The sequence below is a fragment of the Pseudophryne corroboree genome, chromosome 6, assembly GCF_028390025.1.
Source record: "Pseudophryne corroboree isolate aPseCor3 chromosome 6, aPseCor3.hap2, whole genome shotgun sequence".
Taxonomy (NCBI): Eukaryota; Metazoa; Chordata; class Amphibia; order Anura; family Myobatrachidae; genus Pseudophryne; species Pseudophryne corroboree.
The window spans coordinates 473,134,142-473,161,174 of NC_086449.1; the positions used below are offsets into that span (position 1 = coordinate 473,134,142).

Genomic DNA, 27,033 nt, shown 5'->3' on the forward strand with positions numbered 1-27,033 from the left:
CAGTTCAGACCCGATCGCACCGCTGCATAAAAAGCTGGTGTGCGATCAGGTCTGAATGACCCCCTGGGTCATTTGTGCCATGTTTCCCATCCTCCTGACTGCCCGCGGCACACAGCAGTTCGGGAAGTATGGGCCCTCAGCATGGTAAATGGGTCCCAGGTTGGATGACCCGGGTAACCCATTTACACTGCCCCTTAAACCGGGTTCTACCCATGTCCCACCCTGTTCGCTGCACAGGTTGGATTCCCAGGTAACTGGACCCAGGTTTGTTTTTTTACCCTTTTCCTCTGAGCAAAAACCCAAGTTGATGTGCATTCATGTGCAAATGCCTGGGGTTTTCAAGGCAGTGGGAAAGGGGTATTGGGGGTAATTCAGAGTTGATCGCAGCAGCAAATCTGTTAGCAGTTGTTGCACTGCAGGGGGGGGCAGATATAACATGTGCAGAGAGAGTTAGATTTGGGAGTGGTGTGTTCAATCTGCAATCTAATTTGCAGTGTAAAAATAAAGCAGCCAGTATTTATCCTGCACAGAAATAAAATAACCCAACCAAATCTAACTCTCTCTCTGCAAATGTTATATCTGCTACACCTGCAATGCACATGGTTTTGCCCAACTGCTAACAAATTTGCTGCTGCGATCAACTCTGAATTTCCCTCATTGTAAAATCATACCTCCCAACATGACCCTCTCCAGGAGGGACACAATGCTCTGCTTCTGGACTTTTCTCTTAATTTATGATTGCTGACACCTGTGTTGAACAGGTTAATGGATGAGAAAGGTGTTTCAGCACAGGTGATGGTAATCATACATTAAGAGGAAAGTCCAGGAGCAGAGCATTCTGTCCCTCCTGGAGAGGGTCATGTTGGGAGGTATGGTAAAATGAATGATAAAATGTAGCAAACCATTGCGTACCAGGTGAAATACTGTGCAATACTGTGTGAGAACATTTCTGCATTACTCTTGTCAGATGTTATTACCTAGAACTTTGACAAATGACACCTTATATTAACTTGTAAAATCAAATTGTCAGATGTTAAATGAGCAGATAACCAGGTGATTGACTACAGCTCACTTTCTGACAGCTGTTGTAATTCCTTAGTTAAATAGTGGCCAGCCTTCATCAAAGCAATAGGTTGAGAAATGCAGGGAAAGGTGTTAGATGTATCAGTTCAATGCCAGCCTTATCTTTGATGTCAGTGTGAGGTCAGCAGGAAGACAGGGGCTTAAGCACAAGTGCAAAGCATAAATCATTTGGGAAAACAATTAGCACAATTTCTGTACGTCATAAAACCGAGGAACAGTTTGCACATAGCTACAAATTAATTCAGATGTTTGTGTGAAATTTCCTTCCCTTCTAGTAAAACGTTTTTCCTTAGAAAATAGACAGTAACACAATCGGTTAGTCATACTTGCCTACTTGACCCTCTCCATGAGGGAGAAAATGCTCTGTTCCTGGACTTTCCTGGTAATGTATGATTGTCATCACCTGTGGTGAAACACCTTTCTTATCAATTAACTAGCTCACCACAGGTGATGGCAATCGTACATTACCAGGAAAGTCCAGGAACAGAGCATTTTCTCCCTCGTGGAGAGGGTCAGGTAGGCAAGTATGGGTTAGGTGCCCATAAGCAGCTTTAGTACGAATGCATACCCTCCAACATGACCCGCCCCACTAGGTACAAAATGCTCTGTTTCTGGACTTCGCTCTTAATTTATTATTGCCATCACCTGTGAAGAAACAGCTTTCTTATCATTCAACTAGTTCAACACAGGTGATGGAAATCATAAATTAAGAGGGAAGTCCAGAAACAGAGCATTTTGTACCTAGTGGGGCGGGTCATGTTGGAGGGTTTGCAAATGTATCTTTTTAAATATATACTTGTTTAAAGCTCATAATAAAGATTAATACACAATGTGATATGCTATAAATGATATACAATATGTTACATCAAATGTTTACAGATCTGCCATGCAAACACAGAAAACTAAGAATGCTGCATTTCTATACTGCCTTAGCTAACGAGACACTCTCATTGTAACTGCTGTATGAGAGGTTCTTTGTTTTTTATTTACTATCTGTAAACTTTGCATTCATTAGCAGCCATTTACCATAGCTAACTTTGCCATATAAACCAAAAGTGACATTCTCATCTAAATGCTATTAGCTATATAAACAAGCCAGTTTCTGCTGTAGGGAACTGTCATCCATACTATGGAGCCCACGATCATTCATACTGCTGGATATAAACCATACTTGCCTACCTGACCCTCTCCATGAGGGAGAAAATGCTCTGTTCCTGGACTTTCCTGGTAATGTATGATTGCCATCACCTGTGGTGAAACACCTTTCTAATCAATTACCTAGCTCACCACAGGTGATGGCAATCATACATTACCAGGAAAGTCCAGGAGCAGAGCATTTTCTCCCTCATGGAGAGGATCAGGTAGGCAAGTATGATATAAACTGATTTCCTTTTATACTGTCTGCATTCTACATTCATTGTTCATGGGAGAAATACCCACAAAAGATTAATTACAAGTATTTATTACCAGTTATTTATATAGCGCACACATATTCCACAGCGCTTTACAAAGAATATTTGCCCATTCACATCAGTCCCTGCCCCAGTGGAGCTTACAATCTAGGGTGGTCATTCCGAGTTGTTCGCTCGGTAATTTTCTTCGCATCGCAGCGACTTTCCGCTTATTGCGCATGCGCAATGTTCGCACTGCGACTGTGCCAAGTAAATTTGCTATGCAGTTAGGAATTTTACTCACGGCATTACGAGGTTTTTTCTTCGTTCTGGTGTTCGTAATGTGATTGACAGGAAGTGGGTGTTTCTGGGCGGAAACTGGCCGTTTTATGTGTGTGTGTGAAAAAACGCTACAGTTTCTGGGAAAAACGCGGGAGTGGCTGGAGAAACGGAGGAGTGTCTGGGCAAACGCTGGGTGTGTTTGTGACGATTGAAACTGACTGAACTGATCGCAGTGGCAGAGTAAGTGTCGAGCTACTCAGAAACTGCTAAGAAATTTCTATTCGCAATTTTGAGAATCTTTAGTTCGCAATTTTGATAAGCTAAGATTCACTCCCAGTAGGCGGCGGCTTAGCGTGTGCAATGCTGCTAAAAGCAGCTTGCGAGCGAACAACTCGGAATGAGGGCCTATATTCCCTATCACATGTACACACGGACACATTCACGTTAGGGCTAATTTTTTTTCTGTTGGGATCCAATTAACCTACCAGTATATTTTTGGATTGTGGGAGGAAACCGGAGTACCCGGAGGAAACCCACGCAAGTACGAAGAGAATATACAAACTGCACACAGTAAGGGCCATGGTGGGAATCAAAACCATGATCTTAGTGCTGTGAGGCAGTAATGCTAACCATTACACCATCCGTACTGCCCCACACATAGTGATTAATAGGCCCACAGTGCCATATTAGCATGTGGAAAGTTCCCACCCACAGTCTTTCTGGATTTACAAATTACCCCACGAAAGGATAGGGGGGGGGGGGGGGGGGGAGAGTTCTTCTGTGAATCCACATGCATGTGCGTGCAACTGTTATTGTTGCTATTATTATTATTATTATTATTATTATTATTATTGAGACTGAGGGAACACTGCTTCTATTATGTGCGTTGCTGTGTACAGACTTATTTCAGTATTTATGTACAGTATCTCTACCTCCCTCTTTCTCACTATGGGAGAGATGCATCAAACCTAAGGTGTGTACACACGGTAAGATTTTTTCTTACGATTTTGAAAGTCACCTTGTGATCCCGATGCGTGGTCGTTCGAGGTCGGTATCGCAAGCCCAGATAGACTGTGCAGGCAAGTCAGTTTTGACTATCTCGTAGAAAAGATAGTCAAAATTGACACTTAGCCAAAATCGTACATAGTATCACAAGTACAATCATCTAGGCTTGCGATACCCTATCGCATAGTGAGAATCGGGCTTTAGCCCGAATCTCACCATATGTACACACATTTAGAGCTAGAGGAAGTAAATAGATTCTGTCATGTATTGAGACTGTGCCTAATAGGCCCTACAAATCGTTGATGGAAAATCTTTCATCTATCATATCTTTCATCTTTTAAATCTTTCGTATCTACAAGTGTGTAGGGCTCTTTAGTAAGTGAAATCTATAAGCTGTCACTCTCTACATTTTGATACATCTCCCCATATACATTGCAGTAGCGGTGGAATTATGGTGTAAAACAAGTGGATGAAATCTGTGCCATACTTGTGTAAATTCAAAGAAAATTATTACAAGCTATGATACATTGCAATGCCACCCCTGACCCAGCTGCGGATTTACCACTATGCAACCTAAGCAACATACCCTCCAACATTTTACACATAAAAATCGGTACAAATTAGAAAAGGGGGAGTGGCCACGGGTAAATGGGGCGTGGTCACTCCCCTTTTCCTATACTTTCAATGGAGGTTTGGAGATCCAAAAATCGGTACACACCATAAAAAAAGGTACTGTACCTATTAAAAAGGTACAGTTGGAGGGTATGAAACGAGTGCTTAGGGCCTGGCGGTTCCCAGAGGCCCCGCAGGCAGGCAGAGGCCCGGGTTACTTGCTGCTGATGGGGACATTGACCCCTTGTGCAGCAATGCTGACGCTGCAGCACGCTGCACATTCCTTCTCATAGCATGCACACTTACTGGTTCCCATCTGTCACCTGACCATGCCAGCCAGGATGCTCCCAGGACAGCCGGCGGAGGAGAGCATAGGGAAGCCGCGTACACCGTGCTGACATCCCACATTCTCCCCAACCCGCAAAATGTCCCCTCCCCCACTTCCCAGCCAAGCACGCAGATAAGTAGGCTGGAGGAACTACAGCACTCGGGGCAAGCTTGGAGTCATCACCGGAGGACGAGGAGCCTGACAAGACTGCAGCGTGCGCATTGCACCGGCACCCCCAGCGCCATTGGCTGGCCGCACTGTCCTCCGGCTCTGTAGGTAACGTACTCACTTTCATATCATTTAGAAGGTCACATCATTGTGCCCATGAGGGGGCAGGGGGCTCATTATATATAAAATGCTGGAAGGTGCGGCACAGCACCACCATCGTAATCAGCATTTCAATCTGGTATAGATTGTCATCAGATATGATGACAATGAATTACAGGTTTACACAGATATACTGTATATGTATATTGTAATTATATGTATGTGTGTGTATATATATGTATATATATATATATATTTATCATATATATATTTATCATCCTGATGACGAGATAGATTAAATCTCGAAACGTTGATTCACATCCTGTGGTTATTATCCGAGTGCCGACTTCAGTGTTTGCTGAATTGTGTAACCATGCTTGGTTACTAAGGAGGGCACCGGGACAGGAATCGTGGTCATTCTTGTGCTGCCAACATCGAGATTGTATATCTTTATTGTATAAAACATATATATATATATATATATATATATATATACACTGCTCAAAAAAATAAAGGGAACACTAAAATTACACATCCTAGTTCTGAATGAATGAAATATTCTTATTAAATACTTTGTTCTTTATATATATATATATATATATATATATTTCTTTATATAGTTGAATGTCCTGACAACAAAATCACACAAAAATTATCAATGGAAATAAAATTTATTAACCCAAGGAGGTCTGGATTTAGAGTCACACTCAAAATTAAAGTGGAAAAACACACTACAGGCTGATCCAACTTTGATGTAATGTCCTTAAAACAAGTCAAAATGAGGCTCAGTAGTGTGTGTGGCCTCCTCGTGCCTGTATGACCTCCCTACAATGCCTGGGCATGCTCCTGATGAGGTTGCTCCTGAGGGATCTCCTCCCAGACCTGGACTAAAGCATCCGCCAACTCCTGGACAGTCTGTGGTGCAACGTGGCGTTGGATGGAGCGAGACATGATGTCCCAGATGTGCTCAATTGGATTCAGGTCTGGGGAACGGGCTGGCCAGTCCATAGCATCAATGCCTTCGTCTTGCAGGAACTGCTGACACACTCCAGCCACATGAGGTCTAGCATTGTTTTGCATTAGGAGGAACCCAGGGCCAACCGCACCAGCATATGGTCTCACAAGGGGTCTGAGGATCTCATCTCGGTACCTAATGGCAGTCAGGCTACCTCTGGTGAGCACATGGTGGGCTGTGCGGCCCTCCAAAGAAATGCCACCCCACACCATTACTGACCCACTGCCAAACCGGTCATGCTGGAGGATGGTGCAGGCAGCAGAACGTTCTCCTTGGCATCTCCAGACTCTGTCACGTCTGTCACATGTGCTCATTGAGAACCTGCTTTCATCTGTGAAGAGCACAGGCCGCCAGTTTCGAATTTGCCAATCTTGGTGTTCTCTGGCAAATGCCAAACGTCCTGCACGGTGTTGGGCTGTAAGCACAACCCAGTTTGATTTCAGAGAAGTGTGATTGACTTGAAGTTACATTGTGTTGTTTAAGTGTTCCCTTTATTTTTTTGAGCAGTGTATATATTATATGTAATAGTTAGCAGTACTGCTGTCACTGGGTGCCTTTTTTATGTGGACATATATATTATACACAGTTCTCCAGAAGTAACTTAACCACTTAACTGACGATTTATTTAGCCAAAAACCGCTCCAAAATTGTCGGGTGAATTAAGTGAAGAACATGAATTTAGCCCTATCACAAATGATTTTAGTAAAAAAAAAAAAAAAAAATTGAATATATTTTTTCAAACATCGAAACATTGATCGGACACATAGCGACCATCAGAACATCTGAAACATCGCGGCCATCGCGGCTTTCATTTTGAAAGCCAGGACAGCCTCCAGGTATAGAGGGAAGGGTGGGTCTGGGGGTGGCTTGGGAGGGTTAATTTACACTCCCCAGCGGCTGCCATTGTCCGCAACCGCTGGAGAGGGGTCCTGCCGTGCTAACCAATCAGCAATGATCGGCAGCACGGCAGACAGAGGGGGAGAGTGCAGCGAGGCAGAGGGACCTTCCGGTCCCTCTGACAGCAGCAGCAGGGGAGGGAAGTTCCCTTCCCTGCTGCTGCTAACACAGTTTTTCTGACTGGTCGCATCCTGTGCGACCAGGTCAGATAAAGCACTTGCAGGCATGGTCGCATCTGATGCGACCATGCCAGGCAAGTGGTTAAAGCTATACTATTATCATGTACAGCATCAGTGCACAGTATGTTAGGGTTAGGCAGTGACGTGCGATGAGGTCAATGGCTGGGGAGGCACTGCCTTCTCCAGTTCATCCCCAGCAGCAAAAGAATACAAACCTCCAGGCCTACTAGCACCCTGAGCGAGATCTTTTGAAACGCCCTCCCCTTTCCCCAATGCGTGCTCCTGGGAAAGTGAATGTGGCCTTGCAACTATATATTGTGTTATCAAATTACAAATATATATACAGGTTGAGTATCCCTTATCCAAAATGCTTGGGACCAGAGGTATTTTGGATATCGGATTTTTCCGTATTTTGGAATAATTGCATACCATAATGAGATATCATGGTAATGGGACCTAAATCTAAGCCCAGAATGCATTTATGTTACATATACACCTTATACACACAGCCAGAAGGTCATTTTAGCCCATATTTTTTTATAACTTTGTGCATTAAACAAAGTGTGTCCACATTCACACAATTCATTTATGTTTCACATACACCTTATGCACACAGCCTGAAGGTCATTTAGTACAATATTTTTAATTACTTTGTGTATTAAACAAAGTTTGTGTACATTGAGCCATCGAAAAACAAAGGTTTCACTCTCTCACTCTTGTCACAACTGAGGGCCTGAGCTGACGGGAGGCAGCCTCAGTTGTAGGGGCTGAGATGTAACGGAACCTGGGAGGTTGTATCAGACCCCTAGACATGTAAGTAACATGCAGAAGAAATGCCCGAAGGCGTGAACACGACAACCAGGGTAAAAGTCAATGATGTTTATTTATGACAAACTCCGTAACACAGCAGCAGTAAAAGAAAACATAAAAATCAGCAGAGGATAAATACAGTTCCTGGGTTCTACAGGGTGGCAAGGGCCACAGGGCTCTGGTAGTGTGAGATAGTTCTTATAATCTTCTAGTTGGAAAGTCCTTACCAGGCCCGACTGTAGCAATGGAGATAGCCCAGGATCGTACCAGCTGGTGTTCCAGGAAAAGCTGGGCTGCTGTGGATAAAACGGCTGCTGTGGGTACTGGCTGGAACCAGACTGATGTTGGCACGGAGTGGATACTGGCTGGAACCAGTTAAATGATAAATGTAGCTTGAGAGCGATGAAATATGAAGTGATGTTTGGAGCTTGAGAGCGGTGAAATAATAATGCCGGTGATAAATGATAATCTGCAGAAAAGGGTACCGGCACTTTAAGAAGAGCTGACCTCTGCTGGAAGCTGGATGCTGAAAGCAGGTGGATCTGTAGCTGGAAGCAGATGAATCCAAATGGATAGGAGAGTCAGGCTACACCGCAGGTGGAATGCTGGTGCGGGTCTCTTTAGTGGAAGTGTGGAGATAGGAACTGGAACCTGGAAAACAACCACAGGAGAGAGACAAACTGGAACTAGGTTTGACAACCAAAGCACTGACGCCTTCCTTGCTCAGGCACAGAATATTTATACCTGCAGCAAGGAAGGGATTATCTAGGCAATTATGCAGATTAACAATGCAGACAGCAGATTGGTGGAAATGAACAGATGACAGAATCCAAGATGGCTGCGCCCATGCAGACACTTGGAGAGAAGTTTGGTTTGTAATCCATGTGGGAATTAAAACAGCAATGGCGGCGCCAGCCACAGGAGACAGGAGACGCCAGACTGATAAGTGCACATCTAAACCACGCGGGCACAGCGGAGGCCGCGGCTGACGTAATCGCCACTCTGACACTCTGCATGCAGAAACTCAGGGACAGCGGCGGAGGCCGCGGGAGACGCCATTCCGGATGTAACATGGCGCCGCGGTGACCGCGTCTCAGAGTGACAGGAGAGGAGGCAGGAATGTGGATATCAGTATAACAGATGGGATCCGGTCCTGGAACGCTGAGCCAGCCTTAGGAGGCATCTGAAGGGTAAGTAATGGCGTCCAGATACCCGGATCGTGACAGCACCCCCCCCTTTAGGAGTGGCCCCAGGACACTTCTTTGGCTTTTGAGGAAACTTGGAATGGAATCTCCGGACCAAGGCAGGAGCATGGACATCAGAAGCATTGGTCCATGAGCGTTCCTCAGGGCCGTAACCCTTCCAGTCAATAAGATACTGTAGTTGACCGTAACGGTGACGTGAGTCCAGGATCTTGGCCACTTCATACTCAACACCTCGTTGAGTTTGGACTTTCGGAGTTGGAGGAAGTGAGGAATGAAACCGATTCAGGATCAGCGGTTTCAACAGGGAAACATGGAATGTCCTGGGTATTTTTAAGAAGGGAGGTAACTGAAGTCTGTAAGCAACAGGATTGATGACTTGCTCAATTTTGAAAGGACCAATGTAGCGAGGTGCAAACTTCATACTGGGGACTCTTAACCTCAAATTCTTTGTGGATAACCATACCCGATCACCCACCTTGAGAGCAGGAACCGCTCTACGCTTCTTGTCCGCAAACTTCTTATACCTGAACGATGCCTTGAGCAGAGCTGCTCGTACACTCTTCCAGTTGTTTGCAAACTGATGCAAGGTGATATCCACTGCTGGAACAGAAGTTGCTGGGAGCGGTTGGAATTCAGGGACTTTAGGGTGGAATCCAAAGTTGGTGAAGAATGGTGTTGAAGAAGATGAGGAATGATACTGATTGTTATGACAGAACTCGGCCCAGGGAAGTAACTGAACCCAGACATCTTGAGAGGAAGACACATAGATGCGGAGGAAGGCCTCCAAGTCCTGATTCACCCTCTCAGTTTGACCATTGGTCTGAGGATGGTAAGCCGTGGAAAACTTTAGTTTGACTTGGAGGACTTGACATAAACTTCGCCAGAATTTGGCTGTGAATTGAACTCCTCCATCTGAGTAAATTTCTTCAGGCAGACCGTGGAGTCGGAAGATCTCTTGTATGAACACTTGAGCCAACTTGGAAGCTGACGGAAGACCGGTGAGAGGAATGAAGTGTGCCATCTTGGTGAACCGGTCAACTACCACCCAGATGGTATTGAACTTGTTGCACATGGGTAAGTCTGTAATGAAATCCATCGACAAATGGGTCCATGGTCGACGGGGAACGGATAGTGGAACCAGTTGCCCCGCAGGCGACTGGCGGGAGACTTTATGTTGGGCACACTTTGGGCAAGATGCAATAAACTCCATGACGTCCTTTCTCAGAGTTGGCCACCAATAGGACCTAGAGATAAACTCCAGGGTTTTTTGGATACCTGTATGTCCGGCAAAACGGGAAGCATGGGCCCAATGCATGAGCTTCTTCCTCAGTACCGGCTTCACAAAACTTTTCCCTAGTGGGGGCGTAGAGTCCATCCCTACCGTGGAGAATGCCAACGGATTGATAATAGGATGCTTGTCTGAAGACTCTGACTCATTTTCTTGCTCCCATGAGCGGGAAAGGGCATCGGCCTTGCGATTCTGAGAGCCCGGACAGAACTGGAGTTTAAAGTCGAACCTGGAAAAGAAAAGTGCCCATCTGGCCTGACGAGGGTTGAGACATTGTGCGCCTTTCAGATATAAAAGGTTCTTGTGGTCTGTAAGTATGGTGATTGAATGAGAAGCACCCTCCAACAGATATCTCCACTCCTCTAGAGCGAGCTTGATGGCTAGCAACTCCTGGTCGCCAATGGCATAGTTGCGCTCCGCTGGGGAGAACTTCCGAGAGAAGAAACTGCAAGGATGTAAATGGCCATCTTTAGCCCTCTGAGATAACACCGCTCCTACTCCAACGGAGGAGGCATCCACCTCTAAGATGAAAGGAGAGTCGATGTCGGGCTGTTTCAGAACTGGTGCAGAGATGAACCGTTGTTTTAAGAGATGAAAAGCTTGCGTAGCTTCTTCAGACCACTTGGACGGGTTAGCACCCTTCTTAGTTAAAGCAGTAATAGGCGCCACAATGGTGGAAAAGTCTCGTATAAACTTTCTGTAATAATTGGCGAACCCTAAGAACCTCTGGACCCCTTTGAGTGTTAAGGGTATCGGCCAATTCTGGATTGCTTGTAGTTTCTCAGGATCCATCTCTAGTCCGGAACCGGACACAATGTAACCTAGAAACGGAATGGACTTGACTTCAAAGACGCATTTCTCTAATTTGCAATAGAGATGATTGACACGGAGACGGGACAGAACCTCTTTTACCCAAAAACGATGTTCCTCTAAATTGTTGGCAAAAATGAGGATATCATCTAGATAGACCACGACATGACGGTATAAAATGTCTCTGAAGATCTCATTGGCAAAATGCTGGAAGACAGCTGGAACATTGCTCAATCCGAAGGGCATGACGAGGTACTCATAATGTCCGTCACGGGTGTTAAAGGCGGTCTTCCACTCGTCACCCTCACGGATCCGGATGAGATTGTATGCACCTCTCAAGTCCAGCTTTGTAAAGATGGTAGCTCCGCTGACTCTATCAAAGAACTCAGTAATCAGGGGTAGTGGATAGCGGTTCTTGATGGTAATGTCGTTCAGACCTCTGTAGTCAATGCACGGCCGCAGACCACCATCTTTTTTCTTTACGAAAAAGAAGCCTGCGCCGGCTGGAGAAGAGGAAGGTCGAATGAACCCCTTTGCTAGGTTCTCTTTAATGTATTCCTCCATGGAATGCGTCTCAGGCAGAGACAACGGGTAAGTTCGGCCTCGAGGTGGAACCTTCCCTGGAACGAGATCAATCAGGCAGTCCCATTCTCTACGAGGAGGAAGGATATCAGCAGAGGCTTTACTGAACACATCCGTGAAATCTTGATATGGAGGAGGTGGAACATCAGACGACCTGGGGGAGGAAGAACAGACAGGCAATACTTTAAACAAACATGTCTCAGCACAGGAGGGACCCCATGCCAGAATCTGCGTAGTCGTCCAATCAATAGATGGATTGTGAAGACGGAGCCATGGAAGGCCCAGGACCACAGGATGTGTGGCTCTTGGAATCACTAAAAAATAAATAAATTCAGAATGAAGAACTCCCACTCTCAGACGAACTGGTAGAGTCCTTAGAGAAATAACTGCATCAAAAATCTTGCTGCCATCCACGGCAGTTAAGGAAATGGATGAAGGAAGTCTCTCGGTGGGTAGGGACCACCGTTTAACATAGGCTTCGGTAATAAAGTTCCCAGCTGCTCCGGAATCAAGGAGGGCAATGACGTTCCGGTAACGTTGAGCAATTTGGAGCGACACTGGGAGATTACAATCATGAGGAGATGGAGAGGAGATCATTACTCCTAGCCGGCCCTCTCCTGGGCGAGCTAGGGTTTGGAGTTTTCCCGGACGTTCGGGACAGGCATTGATGGTGTGAGACTGAGCTGCACAGTAAAGACAAAGAGACTCAGAGAGACGTCTTCGGCGCTCAGCAGGAGTTAAACGGGAACGGCCAATTTGCATGGGCTCGTCTTTAGATGGTGACAGTTGGCGAGGAGGAGGAGCAGAAGATTTTGGAGCAGATGATCTTCCACGCTCAGTTGCTCTCTCTCTGAAACGTAAATCAACTTTCGTGCAGAGTGAGATTAGCTCATCTAACTTGGAAGGTAAGTCTCTGGTAGCTAACTTATCTTTAATACGCTCAGATAAGCCATGCCAGAATGCAGCATACAGGGCCTCGTCGTTCCATGCCAGTTCGGATGCCAGGATCTGAAACTGTATAAGATATTGTCCTACAGTTCGTGATCCCTGGCGTAAACGGAGAATCTCAGATGAAGCTGAAGTTACCCGGCCTGGCTCGTCGAAGATACGCCTGAATGTTGACACGAATGCAGTGTAGGAGGATAGCAGGGTGTCGGACCTCTCCCATAGCGGTGATGCCCAATCAAGGGCTGAGCCACTGAGAAGAGAGATAATGTAGGCAATTTTTGTACGGTCACTGGGAAAATTGCCAGGTTGTAGCTCAAACTGAATCTCACACTGGTTGAGAAATCCCCTGCAGAATCTTGGAGATCCGTCAAATTTTGCTGGCGTTGGAAGATGAAGACGTGGAGCAGAAATGGGTAAGGTGGGTGGGGTTATAGCTGGAGTCACTGTGGTTGACGCACCGGACACGTCTGATCCACGGAGGGTTGTCTGAATCCCATCCAGCCGAGTAGAGAGATCCTGGAGACAGCGGATGATGTGGCCCTGTGCAGCCTCCTGATGTTCAAGTCGGGCTGCCAGTTCTTGCATCGGCCTGGCCGCTTGATCCTGGTCTCCGGCTGGATTCATATGGTCAGTGCTTACTGTCACAACTGAGGGCCTGAGCTGACGGGAGGCAGCCTCAGTTGTAGGGGCTGAGATGTAACGGAACCTGGGAGGTTGTATCAGACCCCTAGACATGTAAGTAACATGCAGAAGAAATGCCCGAAGGGGTGAACACGACAACCAGGGTAAAAGTCAATGATGTTTATTTATGACAAACTCCGTAACACAGCAGCAGTAAAAGAAAACATAAAAATCAGCAGAGGATAAATACAGTTCCTGGGTTCTACAGGGTGGCAAGGGCCACAGGGCTCTGGTAGTGTGAGATAGTTCTTATAATCTTCTAGTTGGAAAGTCCTTACCAGGCCCGACTGTAGCAATGGAGATAGCCCAGGATCGTACCAGCTGGTGTTCCAGGAAAAGCTGGACTGCTGTGGATAAAACGGCTGCTGTGGGTACTGGCTGGAACCAGACTGATGTTGGCACGGAGTGGATACTGGCTGGAACCAGTTAAATGATAAATGTAGCTTGAGAGCGATGAAATATGAAGTGATGTTTGGAGCTTGAGAGCGGTGAAATAATAATGCCGGTGATAAATGATAATCTGCAGAAAAGGGTACCGGCACTTTAAGAAGAGCTGACCTCTGCTGGAAGCTGGATGCTGAAAGCAGGTGGATCTGTAGCTGGAAGCAGATGAATCCAAATGGATAGGAGAGTCAGGCTACACCGCAGGTGGAATGCTGGTGCGGGTCTCTTTAGTGGAAGTGTGGAGATAGGAACTGGAACCTGGAAAACAACCACAGGAGAGAGACAAACTGGAACTAGGTTTGACAACCAAAGCACTGACGCCTTCCTTGCTCAGGCACAGAATATTTATACCTGCAGCAAGGAAGGGATTGGCTAGGCAATTATGCAGATTAACAATGCAGACAGCAGATTGGTGGAAATGAACAGATGACAGAATACAAGATGGCTGCGCCCATGCAGACACTTGGAGAGAAGTTTGGTTTGTAATCCATGTGGGAATTAAAACAGCAATGGCGGCGCCGGCCACAGGAGACAGGAGACGCCAGACTGATAAGTGCACATCTAAACCACGCGGGCACAGCGGAGGCCGCGGCTGACGTAATCGCCACTCTGACACTCTGCATGTAGAAACTCAGGGACAGCGGCGGAGGCCGCGGGAGACGCCATTCCGGATGTAACATGGCGCCGCGGTGACCGCGTCTCAGAGTGACAGGAGAGGAGGCAGGAATGTGGATATCAGTATAACAGATGGGATCCGGTCCTGGAACGCTGAGCCAGCCTTAGGAGGCATCTGAAGGGTAAGTAATGGCGTCCAGATACCCGGATCGTGACAACTCTCACTCAAAAAAGTCCGTATTTCGGAATATTTGGATATGGGATTCTCAACCTGTACTGTATAATATATATACCGTATTATCACACCCCCCCCCCTACACACATACAATTGGCAGCCTTACACATAATGCCCATAGTAGTGCTCCTTACACCTAATGCCCCCAGGATGATGCCAGATAAACGTAATGCCCCAACTATACAAGTAATGCCCCCTGTAGTGCCAGTAACACATAATTCTCCTTGTAGTGCCAGTTACACATGATTCTCCTTGTAGTGCCAGTAACAAGTAATGCCCCTGTAGTGCCAGTTACACATAATTCTCCTTGTAGTGCCAGTTACACATAATACTCCTTGAAGTGCTAGTTACAAGTAATGCCCCCTGTAGTGCCAGTTACACATAATTCTCCTTGTAGTGCCAGTTACAAGTAATGCCCCCTGTAGTGCCAGTTACACATAATTCTCCTTGTAGTGCCAGTTACACATGATTCTCCTTGTAGTGCCAGTAACAAGTAATGCTCCTGTAGTGCCAGTTACACATAATTCTCCTTGTACTGCCAGTTACAAGTAATGCCCCCTGTAGTGCCAGTTACAAGTAATGCCCCCTGTAGTGCCAGTTACAAGTAACGCCCACTGTAGTGCCAGTTACACATAATTCTCCTTGTAGTGCCAGTTACAAGTAACGCCCCCCCCCCCGGTAGTGCCAGTTACAAGTAACGCCCCCCATAGTGCCAGTAATGCACCCCATAGTGCCAGTTACAAGTAATGCCCCCCATATTGCCAGTTACAAGTAACGGCCCCACAATACTGACATTTTCTTCCCCTCTCACACGGGTTCTGTGTGCAGAGACAGAGAGCCGCCAGTGGGAGAGTGTAGCTGGCGCCAGCGCTGCAGAGGCGGCTTCCTGGGAGGAGAGTGCCGGCCGCCGCCGCACAGTGCACCCCCAGCTCCAACTTACCACCGCCGGGTGAGGAGAGCGCCGGCCACCGCTGATGCTGCTGCACTTGGCTCTCCGGCCTCCCCTCCGCTGTCAGCGGCCGGGTAACGGAGAGCGGAAACGGCCCCATCACCACCAGCAGGGGATGGAGGAATCTGGGAATTTAGAGTGGTGAACCTTGATCCGCCTCCTCCTATGGGTGATTGGACCAGCGGATCCAGCACTGGATCCGCTGTCCAATCACATGTGCCTCGCTGCTAGGGGAAGCCCGGCCCTGTCAACGAGGCACATGTAGAAGTGCCGCTTTGACTGCTTATTTCAATGGGCTTTTACAGCCCAGTGCTTGGCCTCCCCCATCCGCTCTCTCCCTGTTACCGTAGTCAGCAGGAGGCACTTGCTATCAGTGCCTCCCAAACTATTTTAATGTCTTAAAATGATTACAATAATATAAAGAAGATACTTATGACACAGAATATGTGTCATAAGTATCTTTGTATTACTGTAATCATTAATGACAGGGGAGGCACTGCCTCCCTTGCCTCATCTGACTGCACGTCCCTGGGGTTGGGTTCTGTAGAATGACAGTTAAGATGCCGGCGGTCTAAATGTCAACCCCCCAGCATCCCATTTGTTCTAAATCCCGCACTAAATGAATCCTAACCCTAACCCTCCTTCCACGCAGCCTAACCCTACTATACTTACGTTTGGGATCCCAGCAGTCAGGATACCATTGCCGGTATTTTGACAGGTGCTTCGTCAGCGGCATCCTGACTGCCGAGATCGGGAACACCGGCATGCTGACAACATCCCGTATGTTAGTGTGGTGCGCAGTATGTTAGTGTCCATTGAATAAGTGGCTTGCATACTCCATTTAGTATGGATGGTGTAATGGTCAGCAGTAATTTTTCACAGCACTGAGGACATAGGTTTGATTCCTACCACTAGCTGTGTGGCGTTTGTATTTTTCCCTGTGCTTGCGTGGGTTTCCTCTGGGTACTCCAGTTTCCTCACACTTTCCAAAAATATATTGCTAGGTTAATTGGCTCCCCACAGAAATTAACCCTAGTGGTGTAAGTGTGTGTGTACAGCCCGGGAGGTGACGTGTGAAGGGAGCTAGACATAAGCAGAATCGGTCCCCACGCTGCTTGTGAAGAGGCTTCAGAATCTACCCCCTCTGCAGGCGTGCGGGTAGGACCTGCGCTGCTGCTGCCGCCTCATGGACATGCGAGGGAAGGAGGCACAAGCACAGCAGGCACAGCCTGGGATGGCGATGACAGGATATAGTGCTGTCAATTGTTTGAGGAAGGGTGAGGGGGGGGGGGGGGAATCTGTGTCTTGCTTAGGGCCCCATGAAGTCTAAATCCACCTCTGCCCTGACCCAATGAAGTTCCGATTTACCTCCACAGCAGCTGCTACAAAGTAGTATCACATTACCATACTAATTACAGACAATAAATAATACATAACATAAAATAAATCCAAGGCACTGATTACCTTTCCTGATCCTGTAGACCCCGCAACTGTCAGAAGCTCTCCCTTATCAAGATTAAAATTGATGTTGGAAAGCACCGGGGTAAAATGCAGTGAGAGGTTACTGAAGAACAGGTTAGGGTCCTCCTTTGAAGGGCTGCCACCATTTTCAAGCATGGCTTTTCCAAAAGCTTCTCCAATCCCCTGTTAGTGGATAATAAAAGACACCTTTGGCACATTCATCCAGTAAGAAGCAGTATGATTGTATAATTCCATTGTCACTACTCTGGAATACTCGGATAACTCCACATTTTTATTTTTATTTTCATTATTTTACTAAACTTCCTTAGATCATTTAAATTATTTTGACTATAGAGGATTTATAGAAAACACAGACCTCGTCCCAGGAAGCTGTGACATTCTCCATGACCACTTCTGTGGTTGTCAGGTTGTACTCCAAAGACTTAAATTCTTCTTTTTGTAAGAAATCCTGTTGAACATATTAAAATACATTTTAAGCAACAACTATTGTACTCCCTAAAAGACATGCTATATTGTGCACATAATGTATCATGGTACGTTATCTAATACTACTTCAATTTTAAAGGTTTTTCCAACCAGATCTTGAGTTTTCCTGCTAGATCTATCATATTACACATGCTGAAGTGTGTGGTGGACAGCAAACACTTCAGCGGACACCTGTATACAGTAAGTGAAAGGAAGTGACACAAAAGTTGTGGACAGGAACAGCAAATCTAACTATACACAAAAGCAAAAAACTTTGCGCAATATAATCTTTTAAATATATACTATCAGGCCAATGACTACATTTATTTGATGAAAGTCTTTTGATAGTACCCTATATGGCTATGAACATAGATGTATAAGATGAGGAAAGTGGGTGTGTTGGCGTACCGATATAACAAATAACATACTGTAAAATAAAAAAGGTTGTGTACATGAAAAATAACAGGCTGCTTCAATGACAAAAGGAAGAAATCTGCCACACGCAAATTGTGAAACTCCATTGTACTAGAAAGTATAAACATACCACCCTTATTTCATGTCAAAATGCATTGGGCATAGTCTATGGTCATTCATTCTACTAGAAACAAACAGAATGACGGCATGCATTTTTACCATGCTATATGTGCTTTACATAGTATGCATTCATTGCTAATTCATGGGGAAAGTAATGGAGGGTCATTTACAAACAGCAATAAATGTCTTGCTTTTTATTTGAGCAGCTGTTCCAGGTCTCCTCCCATAAAAGGCGGTATGTTGATACGGAAAATGTCTACTTACAATGGAGGCCTTCATGGTATTACAATATGAGTATGGTACGTTACATTTCTGTGTCTGAAAGAAGAAACCGCTCAGGGTGTGATCTGACAGCGCGCTCTCTATCTGCACCTCCGGCAATCCTTTACTGTGTCTTGGCGATCCAGTGCAGCAGCTCACACACACGGCAGGTCCGTGTGAAGCTAAAACATCTTTTAGGGCTGGCAGCTTCATGTGGTCTGCTCTGGAGAGTTGTTAAACTGCAGGACGAGTATTGCCTGGATGGTAACATTATATGTCGTGTGGTAAGTAACCAGCCCACAGTGTTTTATTCTCTGGTACGAGTCACATCTCTCTGGAGCTTACAGTCTTTTATCTGTCTGTTTGAATTAAAACTTTTATGCACTATGGAGCGCCCCCTCTTCTTTTGTCTTTTTTGTTAGAAATTACACCCATGAATCCTGGGTTTCTGGAGTTGGAGTAGGGGAGCAGCGGCCCTGATATACGTGGTTATAAGTGCAGACTCCCTACAGATCATCTGTTGGCTTTGCTGGACTATTTATACACAAGTACACTGGCGCTTTCACTATTTGTTTTATTTTCATATATATATATATATATATATATATAAAGTCGTAAAGCCCGGCACTCCCTCAGCGAACTCCGTGCCCCGGTGCCCTCAGGATGGATACTTGATAGACGATACAGAAACTGCGGCACTCAGGGTCTTATATTCAATGATTTGTATTGACACACAATTACATCGCGCACCCGCGCACCACCAACGTTTCGGGGAGTTCAACCCCTTTGTCAAAGTGTAGGTGACAAAGGGGTTGAACTCCCCGAAATGTTGGTGGTGCGCGGGTGTGCAATGTAATTGTGTGTCAATACAAATCATTGAATATAAGACCCTGAGTGCCGCAGTTTCTGTATCGTCTATATATATATATATATATATATATATATATATATATATATACACATTATATAGTTACAAATCATTATTATATCAGTTCTTGCGTTCTTTGCTAGTTTTTGAATCTCATTCATAAGATTCTGGAACTACACATTAGTAAATTAAAAGCATACCTGTATTTTATTGATTACTCCCATAGAGTCGTACCAGGTCTGCACAGCCCAGGGAAACTGGCGTGTAACAGTCATTCTCAGCACAATGGTGAATGAAATGGTGGTGAAGATTTTCCGGAGGATAATACCGTGTGTAAGTAAATGGGGGAGTATAGAAAGAAATACGACAAAGAATCCAGAGAAGAAGAAGGCAGAGCTGTTGAAATATCTCACGTAGGCAGCTTTTCGGGTGAGCTTCAATTCAGTCCTAATGAAGACAGACAGAGCAAGACTCTAATTATACATTTATTGCTTGGTTTCATTTGCAATCAATCAAATGTACTCGATCATTGTACACCTAGCATTAACCACACTTTGCAAATGACTATGTATGACCCTTGGCATTTCACTTGACATTCACGCCCTAAAGGGTAGAAGTAAAAATATGGGGTCTAGGTACTAAGTCAAATTAAGAGCCATGCAGTCCAAGGCAGCCTGCCACTGGGGGAGCAGCCACAGGAGGAGATGGGGCTGAGGCTAAGATACAGTGTGCAGGCAAGATAAGGAGAGTTATCATTACCACATGGTGAATATACTGCTCCCTCACCTCCTTAGCTTGGCAAATGCCTTACTCAGCTCAGTCATCTTGGGAGCAAAGCTGCTTGTGTGTAATAAAGAGACAATTCTTAAATCTGCCACCTCTGCTCCAAAACAAAGCAGCATTGTGGTGGTGCAGATGTACACAGAGCTTCTGTCTGGGAGGCGGTCAAGATCCCGCCGGGATGCCGACCGGCACAATCCCGACATATTCTCCCTCCGTGGGTCCACAACACTCATAGAGGGAGAATATAATAGTGTGCTGAGCGTAGCGAGGCACCGTTCCTGCATCGTGGCTAGCGAAGCGAGCCCGCAAGGGGCTGCGTTCCGCTCGCCACCCCTGTCGGGATTCCGTGGTTGGGATTCCGGCGTCGGTATTTCGACCGCCGGGATCCCGTCCAGCGGGATTTAGTACTGATCCCTTCTGTCTGTACATAGGGACTGATTCAGATATATTTGTGGGTGTTTTGCGGTCCGGCCAAGGATGTCTGCTAATGAGAGACTCTGGCTGTATATACTAAAAATCAGTGTTAATGCATGTGGAAGCCTATCCTGCCCAGAAAGCTGGGTACACAATGGAGCTGTTTTGGAGCGACATATCGCTCACATTTATCAGTGGGTACCCAGGACTGCACGCTCCCGCAGTCCCATACGACAGACACTTGGTTTAATGTGCTGCACATTAAACCAGTCGTCCGTCGCTAGCATCCTGTGTTATGTTAATGAACGACAGAACATGGCCGTTCCGTCCTTCATTAAAGTCGCCCCAGGGTGTAGGGGCAATTCAGGCTGACGGGGATTCGTTCCTATATCGAAATGAATCCCCGTCGCGCCAGTGTGTGCCCAGCTTTATTCTTATGTCTGCAGCCAGCATCATTACCGGTCTCGGGACTTACATCAGCCTCATGCGGTGTGCAAAAGATCCATCAATATCTCCTCCAGAACAGTGCAACGATTGCTTATGACAATGGGGTAAAGAACATACAGGGACATGTACTAAGCAGTGATAAAAGTGGAGAAGTGAGCCAGTGGAGAAGTTGCCCCTGGCAACCAACCAGCTGCTCTGTATAATTTTATAGTATGCAAATTAATAAGATTTTAAACCTGCCGGTAAATCTTTTTCTCGTAGACCGTAGAGGATGCTGGGGACTCCGTAAGGACCATGGGGATAGACGGGCTCCGCAGGAGACATGGGCACTTTAAGAAAGACTTTAGATCTGGTGTGCACTGGCTCCTCCCTCTATGCCCCTCCTCCAGACCTCAGTTAGAGAAACTGTGCCCAGAGGAGACGGACAGTACGAGGAAAGGATTTTTGTTAATCCAAGGGCAAGATTCATACCAGCCACACCAATCACACCATATAACTTGTGATATACTATCCAGTTAACAGTATGAAAACGACATAGCATCAGTCCAAGACCGATGAGACTATAACATAACCCTTATTTAAGCAATAACTATATACAAGTCTTGCAGAAGTAGTCCGCACTTGGGACGGGCGCCCAGCATCCTCTACAGACTAGGAGAAAAAGATTTACCGGTAGGTTTAAAATCTTATTTTCTCTTACGTCCTAGAGGATGCTGGGGACTCTGTAAGGACCATGGGGATTATACCAAAGCTCCCAAACGGGCGGGAGAGTGCGGATGACTCTGCAGCACCGATTGAGCAAACAGGAGGTCCTCCTCAGCCAGGGTATCAAACTTATAGAACTTTGCAAAGGAGTTTGAACCCGACCAAGTAGTAGCTCGGCACAGCTGTAGCGCCGAGACCCCTCTGGCAGCCGCCCAAGAAGAGCCCACTTTCCTAGTGGAATGGGCCTTGACCGATTTAGGTAACGGCAATCCCGCCGTAGAATGCACCTGCTGAATCGTGTTACAGATCCAGCGAGAAATAGTCTACTTTGAAGCAGGGGCACCAATCTTGTTGGTTGCATACATGACAAACAGTGCTTCTGTTTTTCTGACTGTAGCCGATCTGGCCACGTAAATTTTCAAAGCCCTGACCACATCAAGGGACTCGGATCCTCCAAGTCACGCGTAGCCACAGGCACCACAATAGTTCATATGAAAGGATGAAGCCACTTTTGGCAGGAATTGAGGACGGGTCCGCAATTCCGCTCTATCCATATGGAAATCCAGATAGGGGCTTTTATGTGATAAAGCCGCTAATTCCGACACTCGCCTAGCCGAAGCCAAGGCTAATAACATGACCCCCTTCCAAGTGAGATTTTTCAACTCCACCGTTTTAAGTGGTTCAAACCAGTGTGACTTAATGAAACTTAACACCACGCTAAGGTCCCAAGGTGTCACCGGAGGTACAAAAGGAGGCTGAATATGCAGTACTCCCTTCACAAAAGTTTGTACTTCAGGGAGAGAGGCCAATTCCTTTTGAAAGAAAATGGATAAGCCGAAATCTGAACCTTAATAGATCCTAATTTTAGGCCGAAATTCACTCCAGTTTGCAGGAAGTGAAGGAAACGGCCCAGATGGAATTCTTTCGTATGAGCATTCCTGGCCTCCCACCAAGAAACATATTTTCGCCATATACGGTGATAATGTTTAGATGTCATGTCCTTCCTAGCCTTTATTAGCGTAGGAATGACCTCATCCGGAATACCCTTATCCGCTAGGATCCGGCGTTCAACCGCCATGCCGTCCAACGCAGCCGCGGTAAGTCTTGGAATAGACATGGCCCCTGTTGCAACCGGTCCTGTCTTAGAGGAAGAAGCCACTGATCTTCTGTGAGCATTTCCTGCAGATCCAGATACCAGGTCCTTCGTGGCCAATCTGGAACAATGAGGATTGTTCTCATTCCTCTCCCTTCTACCATTCTCAACACCTTGGGTATGAGAGGAAGAGGGGGAAATACATAGACCGATTGGAACACCCACGGTGTCACTAGGGCATCTACAGCTACTGCCTGAGGGTCTCTTGACCTGGTGCAATACCTCTGTAGCTTCTTGTTGAGGCGGGACGCCATCATGTCTATCTGTGGCAGTTCCCACTGACTTGCAATCTGTGCGAAGGCTTCCTAAAGAAGTCTTCTCTTGGATGCAGGTCGTGTTTGCTGAGGAAGTCTGCTTCTCAATTGTCCACTCCCGGAATGAACTGCTGAAAATGCGCTTACATGATTTTCCGCCCAGCGGAGAATCCTGGTGGCTTCTGCCATTTAAACTCTGCTCTTTTTGCCGCCTTGGCGGTTTACATGAGCCACTGCGGTGATGTTGTCTGACTGGATCAGAACCGGTAGGTCGCGAAGCAATGTTTCCACTTGCCGAAGGGCGTTGTATATGGCCCTCAGCTCCAGGATGTTGATTTGAATACAAGTTTTTTGACTTGACCCAAAGACCTTTGAAGTTTCTTCCCTGTGTGACTGCTCCCCCACCGCGGAGGCTCGCGTCCTTGGCTACCAGAATCCAGTCCTGGATGGCGAACCTGCGACCCAGCAGAAGGTAAGCACTCTGCAGCCACCATAGGAGAGACACCCTGGCCCTAGGGGACAGGGTGATTAACTGATGCATCTGTAGATGTGATCCGGACTACTTGTTCCGTAGATCCCATTGGAAAGTCCTCGCATGGAACCTGCCGAAGGGAATGGCCCCGTAAGATGCCACCATCTTTCCCAGGACCCGAGTGCAGTGATGCACTGACACCTGTTTTGGCTTTAATAGGTTTTTTACCAGAGTCATTAGTTCCTGGGCCTTCTCTATCGGAAGATAAACCCATTTCTGGTCCGTATTCAGAATCATACCCAAGAAGGGCAGACGAGTCATAGGAACCAGCTGTGACTTCGGGATATTGAGAATCCAGCCGAGTTGCTGTGACACCTTCAGCGAAAGTGACACGCTGTTCAACAACTGCTCTTTTGATCTCGTCCTTATTAGGAGATCGTCCAAGTATGGGATAATTGTGACTCCTTGCTTGCGTAGGAGCACCATCATTTCCGCCAATTACCCTGAAATTGTTAATGACAATACTGTACCGTAATTCTCAGGTACGCCTGATGGGGTGGGAACATGAAGGTATGCAGCCTTTATGTCTAGATACACCATAAAATCCCCCCCTTCCAGGCTGGCGATGATCGCTCTGAGGGATTCCACCTTGAATTTGAACCTTTTCAAGTATAGGTTCAGCGATTTTAATTTTAAAATAGGTCTGACCGAACCGTCCGGTTTCGGGACTACCGCTAAGGTTGAGTAATATCCCCTTCCTTGTTGAAGGAGGGGAAGCTTGAGCACCACCTGTTGGAGATACAATGTGTGAATTGTATTTAATATTATCTCCCTTTCTGGGGGAGAAGCCGGTAGGGCCGATAAGGAAAACCGGCGAGGAGGCACCTCTTCGAATTCCAGCTTGTAACCCTGAGAAACAATTTCTATTGCCCAGGGATCCACCTGTGAGTGAACTCAGATGTAGCTGAAGAGTCAAAGACGTGCTCCCACTGGGGCAGACTCCCCTAGCGGAGCCACAGCGTCATGCGGTGGATTTAGTAGAGGCCGGGGAGGACTTCTGTTCCTGGGAACTAGCTGGAGTAGGGTGTGGTTCATCAAATCGACAGTGTCTAGGTCGACAATGTTTAGGTCGACCACTATAGGTCGACAGTCACTAGGTCGACATGGATGGAAGGTCGACAGGGTTTCTAGGTCGACATGTGCTAGGTCGACAGGTCTAAAGGTCAACATGAGGATTTTATTTTTTTTTGTGTCGTTTTCTTCGTAGAGTGACCGGGATCCCAAATTAGTGCACCGCGTCCCCTCGCATGGTGCCTTCGCTCCGCTACCGCTTCGCTCGGCACACTTTACCGTTCAAATCGTAGTCCACGTGGATCGTTAAGTATGAAAAAGTTAAAAAAAGAAAAAAAAATTGAAAAACTCATGTCGACCTTTAGACCTGTCGACCTAGCACATGTCGACCTAGAAACCATGTCGACCTTCCATCCATGTCGACCTAGTGACTGTCGACCTATAGTGGTCGACCTAAACATTGTCGACCTAGACACTGTCGATCTTCAGACCGGATCTCGTGCCCTGCGCCCTAACCTCTGGTAAGAAAGGACGCTCCTCATACTTTCTTGGTTTTTTTTTTTTTTTTTTTTTGCGACCGAAAGGACTGCATTTGATAATTTTGTGCTTTCTTAGGCTGTGAGGGAATATAAGGCAAAAGATCAGATTTACCAGCTATAGCTGTGGAGACCAGGTCCGAGAGCCCTTCTCCACACAATTCCTCACCCTTGTAAGGTAAAACCTCCATATGCCTCTTTTAGTCGGCATCACCTGTCCATTGCATGTTCCACAGGACACGTCTAGCAGAAATCGACATAGCGTTGACTCTAGAACCCAGTAGACCAATGTCTCTTTGAGCATGTCTTATATATAAGACAGCATCTTTTATATATCCCAGGGTCAATAACATGGTATCCTTATCTAGGGTTTCAATCTCCGCTGATAAGGTATCTGTCCACGCTGCTACAGCGCTATAAATCCCTGCCGACACAATCGCCGGTCTGAGTAGTGTACCAGAATGTGTGTAAATGGACTTCAAAGTACTTTTCTGCATGCTATCTGCAGGATCCCTGAGGGTAGCTGTATCTTGGTATGTCAGCGCTACCTTTTGGGTAAACGTGTCAACGCCTTGTCCACCCTAGGGGAGAATTCCCATCGTATCCTGGCCCTAGCAGGGAAAGGATACACCATGAGAATTCTTTTGGGAAACTGCAGTTTCTTGTCTGGAGATTCCCGCTCTTTTTCACACAATTCATTTGGTTCATGAGAGGGGGCAAATGTTATCTCAGCTTTCTTCCCCTTAAACATGTGTACCCTCGTGTCAGGGACAGATTGGTCATCAGTGATATGCAAAACATCTTTTATTACAATAATCATATATTGAATACTTTTCTGCCGGTTTTGGCTGTAACTTTGCATCATCGTAGTCGACACTGGAGTCAGACTCTGTGTCGGTATCAGTGTCTATTATTTTGGATAGTGGGCGTTTTGAGACTCTAAAGGTCCCTGCAACATAGGGACAGACATGGGTAGATTCCCTGTCTGTTCTCTAATCTTTTGTGCAATAAATTTACCTCAGCACTTAATTCCACATATCCAGTCAGGTGTCGGCGTAGTCGACGGAGACACCACACACACACATTTGCTCCATCTCCTCCTTAGAAGAGCCTTTTACCTCAGACATGTCGATACACCCGTACCGACACACCACACACTCAGGGAATCCTCTTATCTGAAGACAGTTCCCCCACAAGGCCCTTTGGAGAGACAGAGAAAGAGTATGCCAGCACACACCCAGCGCTAATACCCCCGGAAAAACACACAATGTGTTTACCCAGTAGCGCTGTAATACTATTATTTGCTGCCAATGATGTGCCCCCCCCCCCTCTTCTCTGAAACCCCCTTTCACCGTGGATAAGCAGGGGAGAGTCCGGGGAGCTTCCTCTCAGCTGTGCTGTGGAGAAAATGGCGCAGGTGAGTGCTGAGGGAGAAGCCCCGCCCCCTCGGTGGCGGGCTTCTGTCCCGCTTAAATATAATAAAAACTGGCAGGGGCTCTTTATATATACAGTGCCTAGCTGTATATATATCTCTTTTGCCAGAAATGAGGTTTATATTGCTGCCCAGGGCGCCCCCCCTGCGCCCTGCACCCTTACAGTGACTGCCGTGTGTGAGGTGTGTGGGAGCAATGGCGCACAGCTGCACTGCTGTGCGTTACCTCAGTGAAGATCATGAAGTCTTCTGCTGCCTCTGAAGTCTTCTTTTACTTCTCATACTCACCCGGCTTCTATCTTCCGACTCTGTGAGGAGGATGGCGGCGCGGCTCCGGGACGAACTCCAGGGTGAGACCTGTGTTCTGACTCCCTCTGGAGCTAATGGTGTCCAGTAGCCTAAGAAGTAGAGCCTTGTAACTCACAGAAGTAGGTCTGCTTCTCTCCCCTCAGTCCTGTGAGAGGTGCGGCTGCGGTGCGTGTGGTGCCTGCTGCCGTGCAGGTGTAGCTTCGGTACTCACCAGGCGCCGC

The 27,033-nt window shown here is 46.6% G+C and overlaps 1 protein-coding gene across 1 annotated transcript in view; it reads right to left on the bottom strand.

Moving 5' to 3' along the window:
• The window catches only part of CFTR (CF transmembrane conductance regulator), a 256,140-nt gene that overhangs the window by 138,444 nt on the left and 90,663 nt on the right, over nucleotides 1-27,033 (bottom strand). The window contains exons 8-10 of the mRNA XM_063927222.1: nucleotides 19,437-19,683; nucleotides 17,464-17,556; nucleotides 17,091-17,270 (exon numbers count right to left, since the gene is read on the bottom strand). Coding sequence (XP_063783292.1) covers nucleotides 17,091-17,270; nucleotides 17,464-17,556; nucleotides 19,437-19,683 — 520 coding nt within the window. The remainder of the gene's footprint in view (nucleotides 1-17,090; nucleotides 17,271-17,463; nucleotides 17,557-19,436; nucleotides 19,684-27,033) is intronic.